Genomic DNA, 17,835 nt, shown 5'->3' on the forward strand with positions numbered 1-17,835 from the left:
GAGATTGTGCTCAAAATTTATTGGATGTTTATATGGACCATGCCTGACCAAGGGTCCAAGGGTCAGTACCTTTTTTCTTCTCATAGGTGAAAACCTGGTTCGAGATTGCCGTACAATTGACTGACCACTGCCTCTGGAGTGGCTAGCAACCAAGAAGGGTTGAGTTTGTTATTTTCCACTTTGTTCTTTGTGTGTGTGCATTGGCATCACGAGGCTTTGATAGATTTAGTCATATGTGTGCGACATTTGTGACAACGCCCCTGAGTCTTTGTGATGAGGCTTTCATCTTTCGGGTCGTATCCAGAAGTCATTGTTCTAAAAGAAAACTTAGATTGAAATAACCAAATGGCTATGACACTACTTGTTGGCCACATGACAAGTAATAGTTGTTTTTGACTTTGTCAGGATCATACACTTCTACTTTTTTGGCCGAGACGACCTGTCTTTCATGCAAGAGGTTGGATAGCCATGTCTTTAAACTTTTCGATTAAGGAGGCCACATTCATTTCCATGGGTTTACCTCCACCTTCTTTTTGGTTCTTTTGTAAAGACTTATAAATCCTTTTTGCTCCATTAAGGTTGGAATTTATCATCACCGAGTTGTCATGGATGTTGTGGTACTTCATCGTGAGATGGATTTGGGAAGCTACATCGTCCAAGGTTTCTACAAAGGGACGAGCAAGGACGTAGTTGTAGACACTCTTGCACAAAACTACCATGAACTGAGAATCAATAGTTATGGCATCCATTCCTTCTCCTAAGATGATCATTAACTTGATGTTTCCCCATGGATGGGTTACTGTATTGTTGAAGGCCTATAGGTTGGGCCCTTCATACGCCCACAACTTCTACTTCATCAACCCCATTTTCTTAAAGAGATCTGAGTACTTTATGTAACATGCGGGCCACCATCAATAAGTACTCAAGAGATATCGAAATTAATGATCATGGTTGTTATTACTAAGGTGAAAATATCGTTTGGGACCCCCCTAATTTTCTCAATATCACAAAATCCAAAGATTGACCTCTCTTGGCTCTTGGTTGATGTGCCTTTGTCTTTTTTGCTGACAACCATTAACTCGGCGGTTTTTCTCTTCATTGTACCTTTGGATGGGTTGCTTACCCTTGGAGCACCAGTGGTGATATAAGTGATGTACTAGCACTTCCCCTTGTGTCCATCTTCCGCCCCAACAATGGAAATACCTTTAATGGTCTTCTTGGAACACTATTTTTTCTTAAGGGAATCTTCTCGGCCCCTCTTGTCGTCCTCGGTGTGTTTGGCCTATCATCCTTTCTTAATCAACCTTTCAATTACATACTTTAGTTATATCTAATTGTTTGTGTTATGGATGCGACTCTTGTGGAAATAATAGTATTTTGATTTTTCCGTTCGGGCATACTCCCTGATCGGATACAGGTTCCTTATTGCAACTTTTTTCTATTACGTGCTCACGCATTACTTTTAGATTCTTTACTATGAAGTGTTCAAGGGCGTGTAGGGAGAAAACATAGTGAGAGGTCCACACTAATTTTCTTCTGTAGGCCTTCCGACATCTTTCTCTAACGGACGACTAGGTCATTCATGAAGGATAGAAAAACACTTAGAAAGGGGGGGTTTGAATAAGTGTAGCTTTAAAAAACTTGACAGATAAAAATAAATTGCACAGTTATTTTTATCCTGGTTCGTTGTTAACTAAACTACTCCAGTCCACCCCCGCAGAGATGATTTACCTCAACTGAGGATTTAATCCACTAATCGCACGGATTACAATGGTTCTCCACTTAGTCAGCAACTAAGTCTTCCAGAGTCTTCTGATCACACACTGATCACTCCAGGAACAACTGCTTAGATACCCTCTAAGACTTTCTAGAGTATTCTGATCCACACGATCACTCTAGTTACAACCTGCTTAGATAACCTCTAAGACTTCCTAGAGTATTCTGATCCACACGATCACTCTAGTTCCTTACAACTTAATGTAATCAATTCTAAGAGTATTACAATTGCTTCTTAAAAGCTATAATCACAAACTGTGATATTTCTCTTAACGTTTAAGCTTAATCTCACTAATATATTACAACAGCAATGTAGTGAGCTTTGATGAAGATGAAGATTCTGAGCTTTGAGTAGAACAGAGTTTCAGCAAGTTAATATGAGTTGTTTTGTGCAGAATCGTTAACCTTGCTTCTCATCAGAACTTCATATTTATAGGCGTTGGAGAAGATGACCGTTGAGTGCATTTAATGCTTTGCGTGTTCCGTACAGCATCGCATTTAATGTTATACGCTTTTGTCAACTACCTCGAGCCTTGTTCACGCTGTGTCTACTGACGTTGCCTATAGTAGCTTTTAACGTTCCTTTTGTCAGTCAGCGTAGCTTGCCACTTGTACTTCCTTCTGATCTGATGTTTGTGAATACAACGTTTGAATATCATCAGAGTCAAACAGCTTGGTGCAAAGCATCTTCTGATCTTCTGACCTTGAAGTGCTTCTGAGCGTGATACCATCAGAACTTCAGTGCTTCTGATCTCATGTTCTTCTGATGCTTCCATAGACCCATGTTCTGATTCTGCTTCGACCATCTTCTGATGTCTTGCCAGACCATGTTCTGATGTTGCATGCTGAACCCTTTGAGACAAAGCTTCTGAGCGCTGAATTATGCATACTCTTTATATATTTCCTGAAAAGGAAATTGCATTGGATTAGAGTACCATATTATCTTAAGCAAAATTCATATTATTGTTATCATCAAAACTAAGATAATTGATCAGAACAAATCTTGTTCTAACAATTCATTCCCTTGTCCTAGGTTGACCTCTGCTGCCAAGAGTTTTTCTTTGTAGTAGATGCAGAATTGCATTCTACTCAACAAGTATTTCAAGTTATGGGCCTCTTTCGGCCCTTATTTTTCCTAGAATGCAAAGTCTAGCCTCAAGATTTTTTTGAAGATCCAATAGTTCAAGCTTTCATCTGAGCCCCCAACAGCCACTGACATATTTGTGAAGCGATCAATATATTTATGCAGGGTTTATTTATTACATTGCATGATTCCCTAAGCAAGGCCATGGTTGTAGGTTTCCTCTTCCTAGTAGTGAAGTAGGCGGTGAAAGAATCACATAGGTCATTCGAAGAGTCTATACTCCCATCTGGAAGGGACTTGTACCAGGTGACGACTGACCAATGACCATGTCAAAGTTGGTGCAAAGAGCTTGTATTTCATGGCTCCGCGGGAGTGGTAGTCGTCCCTTCTTTCGTCTAAGTGTTTAATGTGTTCATCAAGATCACTGGTTTCATTGTAACTTTGGAGATTCGGTGGTTTATTTAGTGATTTTAGGCTCTTATTATTCTGGATGCGAGTAGATAGGGGTTTTTCTTCCGCGCCTGGACATGAGCATCTTCTTAATATATTTCCCTCCTCTTAGGATGGCGTACTTCAAGAGGAGTATGTCTACCTATTCTCCCTTTGGGATTAGGGAAAGGAGTTTGGTGTCTATGGTGTCATCGACGACTTATGGATTTTTTCTAGATCTCTTCTCGGTTGAGGGATGATAGTTTGGTTCTTTTGCAAAGTCTCCTCTTATACAATGTTATTCTTCTGATTGGCATGGTGTAAACTCTCTTCAATTTGAAATAATCCTTCTGCTAAGGCCTGAGAGTTTTATTGTTAAACCCTGTGGTAAACATTATTCAAGAGGTCATTGGCTCCTTGGACACTAGATTAGCCTACAGCAATTGAAGTCCGCAAAACATTCCTTGTTTAGGAAATGTAGGCAGTGGTGGAGGTCTGAACGAATGATCGTCCTGGTAAAACTATGGTGCAATTGAAACGATGGAATGAGTCGCTTTGGATGCTTCCATAGCTGATTGATCTAGTGGAAAAGAAGTTGAGGTTTAAGATAAGAGATCAAGAAATGGAGATTTTCACTTTCGAGTAGGGAAGATTTGGATTTATGATGAGGGGATTCAATTGAAACATGAGAGGATTCATAGGGATTAGAAGACGGTTCCCACATGCGGCGTCAACATTCCATAGTAAAACTGGAACAGATCGGAAAGTGAGAATGTAGAGCTTGTTTTAGTGGTTCAGAGCTTTTTGTGCGGTGGAAAAGAGGACTAACTTGCTAGATTAACACTCCAACTCAAGTCAACATGAGAGTTAAAAGTGGTGTTTGAATGAAAAAAGATTTGAATCCCCAAGAAATGGCAAACTTCCTTCTTTAAATAGGGAAAACGGTTGAAAACAGAATACGTGTGAGAAGACATAGATTGCAACTGCAACGCCCCAGACTGTTTTCAAGATTATCGACTGACCCCATAAACCAACACAAGTCTTTTCAGCATGCTTTGACCTCACTCGCACGCTTTCTGGGAAACTTCCTAGAAGGTCACCCATCCCAGAATTGCTCCAAGTTAAGCACACTTAACTGTGGAGTTCTTATGGAATGGGCTATCGAAAAGAAGATGCATCTTGTTGGTATAGGTAGTACCCATCAATCCTTATAAGCTTTCCTTCAACCATGTAGTCCCATACCTGCACGGTCTTAGGATCTCTCTCATTCCGATATGGCGACCACTCCTTGCTATATTCGGCCTTGAGTGTTACATGTGGTGCAACCACCCCTCGCCTTCTTCGGCCTCGGGTGTTACATGCCCACCAGCTTCCGTATGGTTCGTCCTCGAACCAAATTATACTGGGAGAGATCTGGCTTTGATACCATTTATAATGCCCCAGACTGCTTTCAGGATTATCGACTGACCCCACAAACCAACACAAGTCTTTTCAGCTATCCCAGAATTGCTCCAAGTCAAGCAAGCTTAACTATGGAGTTCTTATGGAATGGGATACCTAAAAGAAAATGCATCTTGTTGGTATAGGTAGTACCCATCAATCCTTATAAGCTTTCCTTCAACCATGCAGTCCTATACCTACACGGCCTTAGGATCCCTCTTATTCTGATGTGGCGACCACTCCTTGCCATATTCGGCCTTAAGTGTTACATGCGGTGCAACCATCCCTCGACTTCTTCGGCCTCAGATGTTACATGCCCACCAGCTTCTGCATGGTTCGTCCTCGCACCACATCGTTTTGGGAGAGGTCCGACTCTGATACCATTTGTAACGCCCTGACTGCTTTCAGGAATATCGTCTGGTCCCACAAACCAACATGAGTCTTTTCAGCGTGCTTTGACCTCACTCGCACGCTTTCTGAGAAACATTCCAGAAGGTCACCCATTCCAGAATTGCTCCATGTTAAACCTAGAATTGCTTTAAGTTACGCACGCTTAACTGTGGAGTTCTTATGGAATGGGCTACCGAAAAGAAGATGCATCTTGTTGGTATAGATAGTACCCATCAATCCTTATAAGGTTTTCTTCAACCATGCAGTCCCGTACCTGCACGGTCTTAGGATCCCTCTCATTCCGATGTGGCGACCACTCCTTGCCATATTCAGTCTTGAGTGTTACATTTGGTGCAACCATCCCTCGCCTTCTTCGGCCTCGGGTGTTACAGCAACCATTGATCTGGACGATTAACAAGATCCTCGTGAAAAATATTTCCTATTTCACATGGAATGAAGTCTTCATGTTGTGCGATGGATGCTCCATTGCTTCTTTATTAGGCATTCTTTCTTTAAGCCTTGGGCTTAGATATAACTCATGTATTGCTCAAATATAATATAAATTGTATGTAGTATATAGGGTCGGCCCGAGGGCCAAGCTACCCAAGCTAGGGCTTTAAGCCTTAAAAGTTTGGACTTAAAAAAACCTCAAATTTTGTTCCATTTAGTTATAAAAAAATATAATGACATTTGAATTACATATATTATTGTAGTTGAGTTGATAAAATATAAGTGTCTTTTTCTTTTGGTCTTGAATTCAACTCTTAACAACTACAAAATTACTATTTTAAAATATATTTTAAAGGTCTCATTTAAAAATTTATTTTAAGTCTCTAAACGGGTTGGGCCGACCTTGATAATACAAGAAATCATAATTTGTGGGACAAAATAAGATAAGATAATACTTGAAGCTATTATCTTAAAGGTTGAAGTGAGCCAAAGTTTCCAAGCAAAAAATTATATATGTTAAAAAATTGAAATTAGTGACATTTTAAATATTCTATAATATAAAAGGATATTATTATTCAAATTATTAAATGATTTATAAAACCACTTAATTTTAATATAATTCATATGTAGCCCATAAAAAAAAAGTATTTTGTAAAATATTTAGTGTTTGTGAGAAATGTTTCTGGTTTATTATTATGCGTAAAAACAATAGAAGGCAAGGTGTTCTTCTCTGGAAACGTGGGAGAAGGACATTGTTGCAATAGAATCACAAAAAACAACACCTTTGAAGGTCTCACGTTGCATTTTTCATGTCGAGAATTATGCGATATTCTTACATAGTTTTTTCTTGTTAGATTCTCAAAAACGGGTTGGTTGGTGGTTCCTTTGATGGGAAATTGCTTTGGAAGTCGTTCCAAGGTTGATGTCCCTCTCACCTCCCAACCCAATTCTGGTACTTTTTCTTCTCACCCTATTACATATATTATATTTCATGTATGTGTTTTTCAATCCATGTTTGCATGCAATTCAATAGCAATATTTTGAAGATTGTGTCTGGCGTGAATGTGTCTGCGTCGTGTTTCTGGTGTCTGTGTTTCATAGATTAATTCTTTAATATAATTAATGCCTTGGTGTTTGTTATCTATGATGAAGAAAATGATTGTGATTAATTGTGTCTGCTTTTAATAATTTGTAATGCATAAACCGTTTTCTCGAACTTAATCGATCTTTTATCATGTCTCTGGTATGTTACAAAAGCTCCTCTTAGAAGCACTCAATTGTTAGTTAAATCAAGTGGTGCAGCAGTACATGGAAACAGTGAAGGAGGTAAACCTGAGATTCTAGTTCTACCAACTCCGAGATCGGAAGGGGACATACTTTCTTCTCCTCATTTAAAAGCCTTCACATTTAAGGATCTTAGGAATGCAACTAAAAACTTCAGTAATGATAGTTTAATCGGACAAGGAGGATTCGGTTATGTTTATAAAGGCTGGATTGACGATCGATCGCGTAAAGCTGCAAAGCCTGCTGCTGGAACTGCTGTTGCTGTCAAGAAGCTTAAGCCGGAAGGTTTTCAAGGCCATAAGGAGTGGCTGGTAGGTTTGTCATTACAATCAACCACAACTCTTTAATTTGTCACATTATGTTTCACAGTTTTTAAACATTACTAGTTATGTGATTCAGAGGCGTCTCAAGTTTTTGGAGGTTATGCGTACGTTAGTCACAGTTTAACTATGGAAAAACAAATGCATACCCTATTTAACCATGATGTAACCATGACAATATTTTATGAGGCCTTATTAAGCCACTGTTTAATTGTGTGACAAATTTTGGGCACTGTGCAGTAGCCTGCCTTGCACACCTTTAAAGACGGCTCTGATGTTATTCTTTGTCAGTGTGGAATGATTTTATATTGACGGCGCGTGTTTCATTTTTCGTGAATTATATATACTTATATATTTTTTTTATTGACAGTCTGAACTCAATTATCTTGGCCAACTTCATCATCCAAATCTTGTCAAACTTACTGGATATTGCCTAGATGGAGATAACAGGCTTCTGGTCTATGAGTTCATGCCTAATGGAAGCTTGGAAGATCATCTATTTCGCAGTACGTTGATGCCTTTAGTAGGTTGTATAAGTTTCTGATTTGTGCAGTAATAACTAAGGAACTGTTAATTGCAGAAGGAGCACAACTACTTCCTTGGGCAACAAGAATCAAAGTAGCAACTGGTGCTGCTCGAGGTCTCACTTTTCTACACGACTCTAATCAACAAATTATCTACCGTGATTTCAAGGCTTCTAATATTTTATTAGACTCGGTATGTTGAGTATAAGCAATGCCATGCTACTGTGAAATTTCTTGCAAAATATGTTGGTATAAACTTCTTTTCGCTGTATCTTCTTTATCTCTTATCTATTTTTTTCCTATCCCTTTTTCATTTTTCAAAGCATTTAAAATAAAATGCATACTAAGTTTACCGATCAGTGGTTTCCGCTCTGGAGTACTTGAGTTAGAATTCTCACTTGAACAATCATTGACTAGGCTTTACCTATCTCCTGATCGAATTTTGGATTACTAGGTTTCCCTTCTCCTGAGAACCGGAGGGTTAAGACAAAACAAACGAATCAGTGGACTTCAAATTTACTGATTAAATGTTCATGTAAACTTTAATATTTTCTAACAATCTGGTATCTAAATGTGTTTAATTACTAACGCAGGAATTTAATGCGAAACTCTCAGACTTTGGATTGGCCAAAGCAGGGCCTACTGGCGATCGTTCTCATGTTTCTACTCAAGTTCTGGGAACTCAAGGCTATGCTGCTCCTGAATATATTGCTACAGGTTGGAATATTTTTTTAAACCTACATATATAATGCTTTTCGGTTCATAAAAAAACGGTTTTTTATCAGGTACCTCGTTTTCAATGCTTTTACCTTATAGATTCTAGCATTTACATTTTCCATGTATACACAAATGGTGTCTTGTCATACAAGATAGTTAAATGGTGTTTCGTCTTGCAAATGTAATGACAAAATTTTTTGATCAGGTCGGCTAACAACAAGGTGCGATGTCTATAGCTTTGGAGTTGTGCTATTAGAACTACTATCAGGGCGAAATGCGGTCGATAAAACAAAATCAGGAGTGGAACATAATCTGGTAGATTGGGCGCGGCCATATTTAGGCGATAGAAGGAAATTGTTTCGGATTATGGACACAAGATTAGAAGGGCAGTATCCACAAAGGGCAGCTTATACAGCTGCAATTCTTGCATTACAGTGTATTAGTGAGGCCAAGTTTAGACCACAAATGTCTGAGGTTTTGGCAACGTTGGAACAATTGCCTGTCATCAGACATTCAGCTAGTCCTTCTAGATTAGAGGTGAAACCAATCTCAAGTCCAATAAGAGAGAGAGAGTATGAAGCAAAAACTAGTGAAATACTCGTGCGTACGTACAAACAGATGTAAAAGAGGACAATGTAACGCAGGTTTATTTTCTCTCTATGTATACCTCTGGATATCCCCTTGCTTTTTCTTGGTTTTGTTAGGTGATAGCGTTAGCCTTCATGACAGAGTTTTGTGAATTCTTAATATACTTTCTCTCTATGTATACCTTTGATCATTGAAAGATATTGACAAACATTAAATTATTATCTTAGACATTTTAGCTTTTGCGGTGCCATCAACATTCAATATCATAATAGTATTCTAATAACATGTTGACCGAGATATAAGATTAATGAAAAGAATTTCAGTTTAGTTGTATGCTAAATGCAAATGATTCGAGTATACTATCTCACATTCTCTGTCACCTATTTTTGCATGAGGAAATAACAGAACAGAGTGAAATACTGCAAGATATTTGTGATATTTGTGATGTGGCAGAGTTTCTGCTTCTCACATGCAAGATTGGCGAGGGGAGGAGAAGAGTATGGTTACATTTCATTGAACACTAGAAGAAAACTATGTTATTCTCTCCATAAAGTGGAGTTAATTAAGGAAAACAAGTTCTTCAGACTGTTTTTCTTATTTATTCAGGATGTAGGGAGAAGATCATAGTCTTCTTCAAAATTCAAATGTTCAACATTTGTGTGCATTAATATATTGAAGCTCAAAACATCTTTTTGTAACAGACATAATGTATGTGTAATTAGTTAATTTAACTTATTATAGTTAATTCTAGAGAGAATAAATCATACACTAAGTTAAATGTCATACACTAGTTTTTCTTTTGGATAAGTTTGATGATTTTTCAAAAATTATTTTGCTTTGTTAGTTTGAGAATGGGAGGCAAACAAGTCATTTGGTAGTAGGTTTTTTTTTAAATTGTAATTCGTTGTGTCGAAGCAGGTTGCTCGACAGAAGGAAGGTTGTGTCGAAATAGTTTAATTTATGTTTAGTTGTATTAGATGTCGAAGTGTCGAATCAGGTTGCTTCACACAGGATTTCGACTTTGAGACCAAAATAAGTATTTTGGGTTTTTATGTTTTGGGCTTTGACTTAGGGAGAAAGCAACCTAAAACTATAAATATAGGGAGTAACCCCTATTTTGTATACACTTACATTCACATAATTTTGCAGTTGCAAAATGAATAAGATTTTCCACCGTTTATGGACAGAGAGAAACTCTGCAGAAAATATTCTTCTTCCTCCTCTTATTTTTTCAAACCCTAATTCACCTTTCTTCCCAAAATTTTCGTTCTTGTTTTTTTCATTGTCATTGTGTAGCGATAAGAAATTACTCAAAGATTTGAGTTTAATTTCAACATCTAGTATCTAGAGCTCTGGTTGAACGATTCAAGGCAAGAAAATCACGATGACAATGAATCATCCGAATGGCCATTTTCCAGAGAGTCTTCCAATTCTGAAATTAGATAAGTATGAGAATTGGTGCAACCAGATGAAAGTTGTGTTATGTTGTCAAGATCTTTGGGATCTTGTGAAAGAAGTGTTAGAACCGCTTGCAGAAACACAACGGATGAACAAGAAGCTGCACACAAAGAACCGAAGAAGAATTATAAAGCTCCCTTTATAATTCATCAATGTCTGAGTCTAGATAATTTTGAAAAAGTTAGTGATGTAGAATTTGCAAAAGAAGTTTGGGAGATTCTTGAAAAGTTTTTTGGTGGTGGAGAAAAGGTGAAAGAGGTGAGATTACAAACTCACAAAAGAACGTATGAATTGCTTCAGATGGAAGAAAGTGAAAGCATAACTGATTTCTCCACTAGGGTTATGAAACTGGTGAATCAAATCAAGGCATGTGGAGAGGTGTTGACATCAAGATTAGTTATTGCAAAGATCTTGAGATCTTTGGTTCCTAAGTTCGACCACATAGTGGTAGCCATTGAAGAATCGAAAGATTTATCAAAATTGACAAAAGAAGAGCTTCAAACAACGCTTGAATCACATGAACAAAGAATGACAGAAAGAGCTCCATGAAAGTCGAATAGCGATGTAGCTTTGCAGGCTCAGTTAGTAAAAGAAAGAAAAGAAAGGCAAAGGAAGTTGGAATGACAACAAAGGTAGATGAGGCTACAACAATTCAACTGGTCAAAATCAACAAGAAGGAAACTGGTCGAATCAGAGAAAATTCTCATACCAAAGAAACCAAAGAGGTGGTGTTGCAAGTAGAGAAATAGATGGTGGTCGAAAGCTTGACAAAAGTCACATTCAGTGTTTCAATTGTCAGAATTATGGTCACTATTCTAGTGATTGTCCTGAAAAGCATAAGAATCAAGAAAGTAATGTAAAATTTGCAAAACATGAAGAAGAAGAAGAGATGATGCTGGTGGTCATAACAAGAGATGAAGAGAGATTCAAGGACCAATGGTACTTAGATTCGGGATGTTCATCACACATGTCTGGAAGGAAAGATTAGTTTGTCAACATAAAACCCTCGATGAAGAACATGGTGACATTTGCCAATGACAATACTCTAGCACATAAAGGTATTAGAGATGTTATGATTATGTAGAAAGATGACAAAAAGGTCAGTAATTTTCAATGTGTTGTACATACCAGGAAGGAAGAGAAATTTGCTCAGCATTGTGCAATTGGTCGAAAAAAACTACAAAGTATCAATTGAAGACAAGATGATGAAAGTTGTAGACTCAAGTGGAAAGGTAATCTTGAAGGCTCCCATGTCTCAGAATAGAAGCTTCACGATTGAACTTAATGTGATGGAGCATAAGTGCCTAGCAACTGCAGTTAGAGGAGATGAATGGATATGACACTATCTCAACTTCAATGACATCAGAGAGTTGAAAATAAGAAATATGGTTTCAGAATTATCAGAAATATACATTCCAAGAGAAATGTGTGAGGAATGTGTGTAGGCGAAGCCGCACAAGAATAACTTCAGCAAGGATGCAGGAAGCAAGTCGAAGGCAATCTTTGAAGTCATATGCTCTGATGTATGTGGTCTAATCCAGGTGGAGTCGAATAAAGGTAACAAATACTTTATCATATTCATAGATGATTTCAATCGAAAACTATGGACTTACCTGATCAAGAAGAAAAGTGAAGTGATCGAGGTATTTGCCAAGTTCAAATATATGGTAGAAAGGTAAAGTGGGTGAAAGCTTAAGATTCAAAGAACTGGTGGTGGCGGAGAATATGTGTCGAAAGACTTCGACATATTATGTGAAAAGAATGGATTGTGCATGAGGTGGTGCCACCCTACACTCCACAGCAGAATGGAACTGCAGAAAGGAAGAATTGAACCATCATGAATATGGTGAATAGTATGTTGAAAGGCAAGCATTTATCTAAAGAGTTTTGGGGTGATGTTTTGTCGACGATAACATACATTTTAAACAGATGTCCGACAAAGAAGTTAGAAAGAATTACGCCAGAAGAATGTTGGTTTAGTGTGAAGCCTAGCTTGAGTCATCTGAAGGTATTTATCAAAGGTTCGTGGATCTCTTGCATCATATGTATTTAGATCTGATTGTTGGAGATTCAATTGCTCGGATCCATTGGAACATAACTTGTTACGTGAGATCCACTGTCTGTAAGGTATCTCGTAGGTGTTTCTCCGGCAAGAGAGACTACTAAAACTATCGGTACCTCTGCACTTGAGGTTCTCCATCTCTCCTCATTTATCGAACTTCCTAGCGCAACTCGATCCTTGTTCTGCAGCTTGGAATCTCTTGGCATTTGTGAGAAGTGTTTCGATGATGGATCGCTGGCAGATTTATCTGTATTGTGGCTCTCATCAATGTTAATCAAATACGATAGAATAAAATCATAGTGTCTAACTGATCTCCTTATATCGAGGAATTTATTGATTATCTTTCTTTCTCGATTCTGGTAGAGATCTAATATTTGACCGAGAATGATCTACTTGTGAAATTTTGCGAGAATTAGGAGTAAATTCCCACAAACAGTGCGATTGTTCCATTCTAGAACCAAAATTAGGTGAATATCAATGGTGATGAATATTGAATCGGTGGTGCTGATCTCTCATGCAGCGGCGCGGGCTGAAACTACAAGGATAACACTTCAACGCCCAAGTTAGTTCATAATTTCTTATGAGTGTAGTAAAAGTGGAGATCATAATAATGTATCTCGAGTATCCTATATGAAATATTTTATATGTTAGGTCATCTTGAGCGGATTGATCCTTAGCTTAGTTATCAAGTCGAAGAAGCTCATACAAATTTCATAAGACCGTATAGAAATTGTTAATAGAATAAGTGTATGTTTGATTCCACTTTTGGAAGATCCAAAATTAATTCTAGAGATGTAGAATTGATTCTATGTGATTTTGAGGTGTTTCATTCATCAAAAGTAGAATTTATTCTGCCTCAAAATTTGATTCTACTTGAAGCTAGAATTTGTAACTTCTTCCTGCAGAATTAATTTTGAATGATTTTCACATTGAAATTTATTGTTCAACTCACTTTTACATATATGTGGCTTTGATCAGAATTTAGAGACTTGATACAAGATTTTCATACAAGCATGACTCGAGTCATAAATTTGCTTGAATCAAATCATGAGTAAGACAAAAATATGAACTTTAGCGTTAAAAGGCTTGATTTAGTTCAAGGTTTTGCCTAACTTAAAGGCACCTTGTACGAATCATAGTTTTGTTTGACTTAAATCATGAATGACCTCTCAGTTTCGGAATTCCTTTTAGGATATGTGACTTGAGACATGAATTGGCTTGACTCAAATCACATGATTCAAGTCATGGCTTAAATCAAAAAGTGAAACCCTAATTCTCTCTATCTATCTCTACACACACACACACGCACGCACACACACACACACATATCATCTCTTTTAATTCACATCGTACATTTTTCTATATGAATCTCTTTTAATTCATGTATGGATTTTCATGTACTTAGGTTTAAATCACTTTCTAAAATTGCATGTTGTTAGGTTTTATTGTTTATAGTGAATTAATGTTTAAGTTTGGGTTTGTATTAGATCTTGTGTGCTGAACATTTCTTTTTGAAGAATTATTCTTGAAATTTGTAATTGTAGATTATTATATCAATTAATCAAATTCTATTTAAACATATTATTTAGATCAAATTACAATGTTGTTGATTAATTAATTAATTCTATTATTATTGAACTCATTTGTACATTAATTCAATTGATTAATTCCTTTTGTAAAGCACTTTTAAATTTTCGTTCCCACACATTTTTAACTTCGATTTCAAAAAACTTTTTGAAAACCATTTTATTGGGGAAACGTTTATTCAACCCCCCTCCTTTAGACCATTCTACGTCCATATTCAACCAAACAATTGGCAGCAAAAGCTGGTCTTTTGAACACGTCTCACGACTTGAAAAGTTGTGAATATAGATAAGGATTATATGAAATGAGGTATAATAGAGTTCTCATATTCAAGGGAGAACATTACACATATTGGAAAGAATGCATGCATGTACATTTGATGTTGATGTCAGTAAATAAAAAACTTTGGATTGCTACCAAGGACGGTCCTTTTGTCTCACAAAGTATCAGTCGATGGCATTTCGATTTAAAAAAACCCAAATGCTAAAATGATGAAGAATCTAAGAAAGTCTCTTATGATTCGCAAGATAGAAATATACTAATTTTTGCCTTGAGTGCTAATGTGTATTTCTTGACTTCACATTGTAAAACGGCTAAGACAGTGTGGGACACACTTCAAGTTCTCAATGGGCGAACTGAAGGCATCAAACAATCTAAAATTAACATATTAGTGTGAACTCTTTCGTATGGAACCCGATGAAATCATAACTTCCATGTAGATGAGGTTCTCTCCCATGATCAACATATTATAGGTCATCGGTGTTACATCTTATTGGTTTAATTGTATATAACTTAAGAGAAATTATGGGTTTGAATTCAGATCACTAAATTTTTTCTCTTGACAAATTAAAATAAAAAAACTAAAGACAATAGTCAAGAAGACTTTAAGTGCAATTAGTTACCTCTCTATACCTTTTGATTCCAAGAGTTGAAAGTTGAAACAGATAAAATATAACACCCAAAAATCTCTTAGAACTCCACTTGACACGCATCACTCTCCCTCTTTCTTCACTTTTTCATTTTTAGTAACTTGGATAAAGATAGAGAAGAAAGAAAATTCTTGCTTTGTTCATAAAAATTTATATGACTTTGAACATTTTCTTTCATTTTAATACTCATTTCATTCATCTAATCATGAACTTGCTACATTGCATAAAAGTATGTCGTATACTGGTTAATTCGCGCACCAAATATATAGATACATAGTTGTAGTTGCGTGAAAAGGATATCGGTTAACAGAAGTGAAGTATCTTCATTGTTTAGGGTATGCCAAATGTAAGAAAAAGATTCAGAAATAAATCTAGCTAGCTGTAAATCTATAAACCATGATATGCTTGTAAGTCTCTCCAGGCTTCACAATCTGAGATGGAAAGTTAGGCAAATTCACTGAATCCGGATAACCCTGTGTCTCCAAAGCAATACCACCATATTTGTGATATGTAGCTCCATTCTTTCCTTTAGTATCACCCAACATACCACTAGTATAGTATTGCAACCCAACTTGGTTTGACCATAACTCCATTTTCCTCCCTGAGACAGGATCTCTCACCACAACATCTTTGCTCAAGTGACTCTGACCATTCTTGTCCAACGCGTAGTTAATGTCGTACAAACCAGGAAGATCGTTAATTCGACTTCCAACTTCTTTTGGTGTAAGGAAATCGTACGGTGTGTTGTTCACAGGTTGGAGTTTGCCTGTCGGGATGAGTTTATCGTCTACTGGTGTGATGTTTGAACCAAAGATTTGAACGGTGTGTGATAGAATGTCGCCACTGTCGTGTCCTCTTAGGTTCCAATATGTATGTTGTGCGAGATTTACTGGTGTCGGTTTGTCTATTGGCTTTGCAGTCATTTTCACACCCAATATGTGTTTTTCAATTAACATGTAAGTCACACTTACCTCAAGTTTTCCAGGAAAACCTGTCAAGTTTTCACAAAGAAAATCATACAAAAACGTAGACGCGGCAACATAATAAATAACCTTAATTTCATATTGCAAATTGCATTCAAGAACCTTTTGAAAAACTTCATGAATGATCAAATTACGAACCTTGTTCGCCATCAGAACTGTTGTAGACAAATGTGATATGACTATCTTCCTTATGAGTATCTACTGTCCATACATTATCACCAAACCCTTTCGTTCCACCTGCAGTTTCATCACTCAATAATGATCAATCAGAAAATGGTACATAATAATGAATCATTGCAAGCATATAATTAGAAATCATTATCAGAAACTTACCATGGAGTGTGTTCCCATGATCATTAGCTGGCAATTTGTATGTTTTACCATCCAAAGTGAATTGAGCTCCTCCAATCCTATTTGCTACTCGCCCAATAAGAGCACCAAAGTAACATGTATCAGTCTGCAACAAATTTCAACATTTCATTTCATGTATTAATGTCACTATAACAACCTCTTTAGCACTCATACCTTTGAGAAAAGGTGTGTCCGTGTCAACCAATACCAATACTAGTTATTCATTTTTTCAAATTATTCCGTGTCAATCGGTGTCGTTTTTCTGGTGCATATATAACAATAAACACATTTCAGATTTTTGGTAACTTTTCATTAAATTTCATAAATGCATTATTTTCTTTGTTAAAAATCATAACCTAAATCAGTTAAAACTAAAATCAAAGGGATAGGGTAAATCTTCATTTCAATTTGTCAAATTAAAAGATAAAACAATGAATGGATCATACCTCATAGGACTCAATTGAATCATAGCCAAGAACAATATCAGCTAATTTCCCTATAAAATTGAATCAAAAAAATGTTAATGTAGGAGATTAGAACAAATAAAATTCAAATTCAGAATTGAAATGAAACAAAAACCAAACAAACCATGTTTATCAGGTACAAAAACAGATACAATTGAAGCACCATAATTTGTCAAATTAAGCCTCAAATCCCCTCTCTTCAATTCATAAAATGCAATCTTTGTATTTTCCTTTGCATGAACAAAAACCATAAGCCCCAATAGGGCACAACACAACAAGGATGCTTTAGACATTATTGAAAAATGTTTCTCAAACTCTTTCATTGAAATGAACACAAAACATGAAAATAGAAATAAATAGAGAAAGAATAGCAGAGAAAATGGGACCCACAAAATTCGGATTAAATTCCAAATCAGCGTTTAACGTTATTATTGGATAAGTTTTGGATTTGTATAAAGTTGTTAGGGCATATGCGTCATTGCCACGGTGGATAATTTCAGGATTTTTACCTTTTTCTTTTTCTAAATCATTTGATAGAATATATATACCCAAAAATAGACATATTTTTCAAACTATTTCTATGTTTTGACCGGTTCAACTTTGTTACAACGTAAGAGTTTCTTGACAGCATGTTAATAATAATATTAGTATTTTGTTTTATTTTTGTGGTTAACAACTCATTCTGCCAACCGATCATCAAAGGACATTAACATAAGGATCAATTATAATTTGGATCTTGCTAACGAGTATTTTCAGTGCACTCTTTAAGCATAATAAATAAAAATAATATTTTTTATAAAAATTAATTTTTTAAAAAATTTACCATTTTAATCACTTAATTAGTGTCCTAAGGACACTTCTTAGCATTTCTCTTATAATTTTTAGGAACTTTGTTTCCCTCATTTTAAGAGTGTGTTTGATTTTACAACGAAAATTAATTTAAAGTGAATTGATTAATTGATAATTCATGCGACATTCTAGAGATTCAAGCTCAAATCAGCT

At 36.4% G+C, this 17,835-nt stretch overlaps 2 protein-coding genes across 2 annotated transcripts; one reads left to right on the plus strand and one right to left on the minus strand.

Annotated features, from left to right (window-relative positions):
* The first annotated feature begins 6,267 nt into the window (after positions 1-6,267).
* LOC131635454 (probable serine/threonine-protein kinase PBL3) lies at positions 6,268-9,230 on the plus strand. Its single transcript, XM_058906073.1, has 6 exons — positions 6,268-6,521; positions 6,827-7,164; positions 7,544-7,679; positions 7,754-7,890; positions 8,291-8,414; positions 8,620-9,230. The coding sequence occupies exons 1-6, from the start codon at positions 6,458-6,460 to the stop codon at positions 9,036-9,038; spliced, it is 1,218 nt and encodes a 405-aa protein (XP_058762056.1). The 5' UTR covers positions 6,268-6,457; the 3' UTR covers positions 9,039-9,230.
* A 6,024-nt stretch (positions 9,231-15,254) lies between these two features.
* Positions 15,255-17,168, minus strand: LOC131604924 (uncharacterized). The gene is made up of 5 exons (XM_058877341.1): positions 16,958-17,168; positions 16,816-16,865; positions 16,352-16,475; positions 16,157-16,255; positions 15,255-16,026 (listed from the first exon to the last, which is right to left on the minus strand). The coding sequence occupies exons 1-5, from the start codon at positions 17,154-17,156 to the stop codon at positions 15,407-15,409; spliced, it is 1,092 nt and encodes a 363-aa protein (XP_058733324.1). The 5' UTR covers positions 17,157-17,168; the 3' UTR covers positions 15,255-15,406.
* Between the last annotated feature and the right edge of the window lie 667 nt (positions 17,169-17,835).

The sequence above is a fragment of the Vicia villosa genome, linkage group LG1 (genome assembly GCF_029867415.1).
Source record: "Vicia villosa cultivar HV-30 ecotype Madison, WI linkage group LG1, Vvil1.0, whole genome shotgun sequence".
In the NCBI taxonomy this organism is placed as follows: domain Eukaryota; kingdom Viridiplantae; phylum Streptophyta; class Magnoliopsida; order Fabales; family Fabaceae; genus Vicia; species Vicia villosa.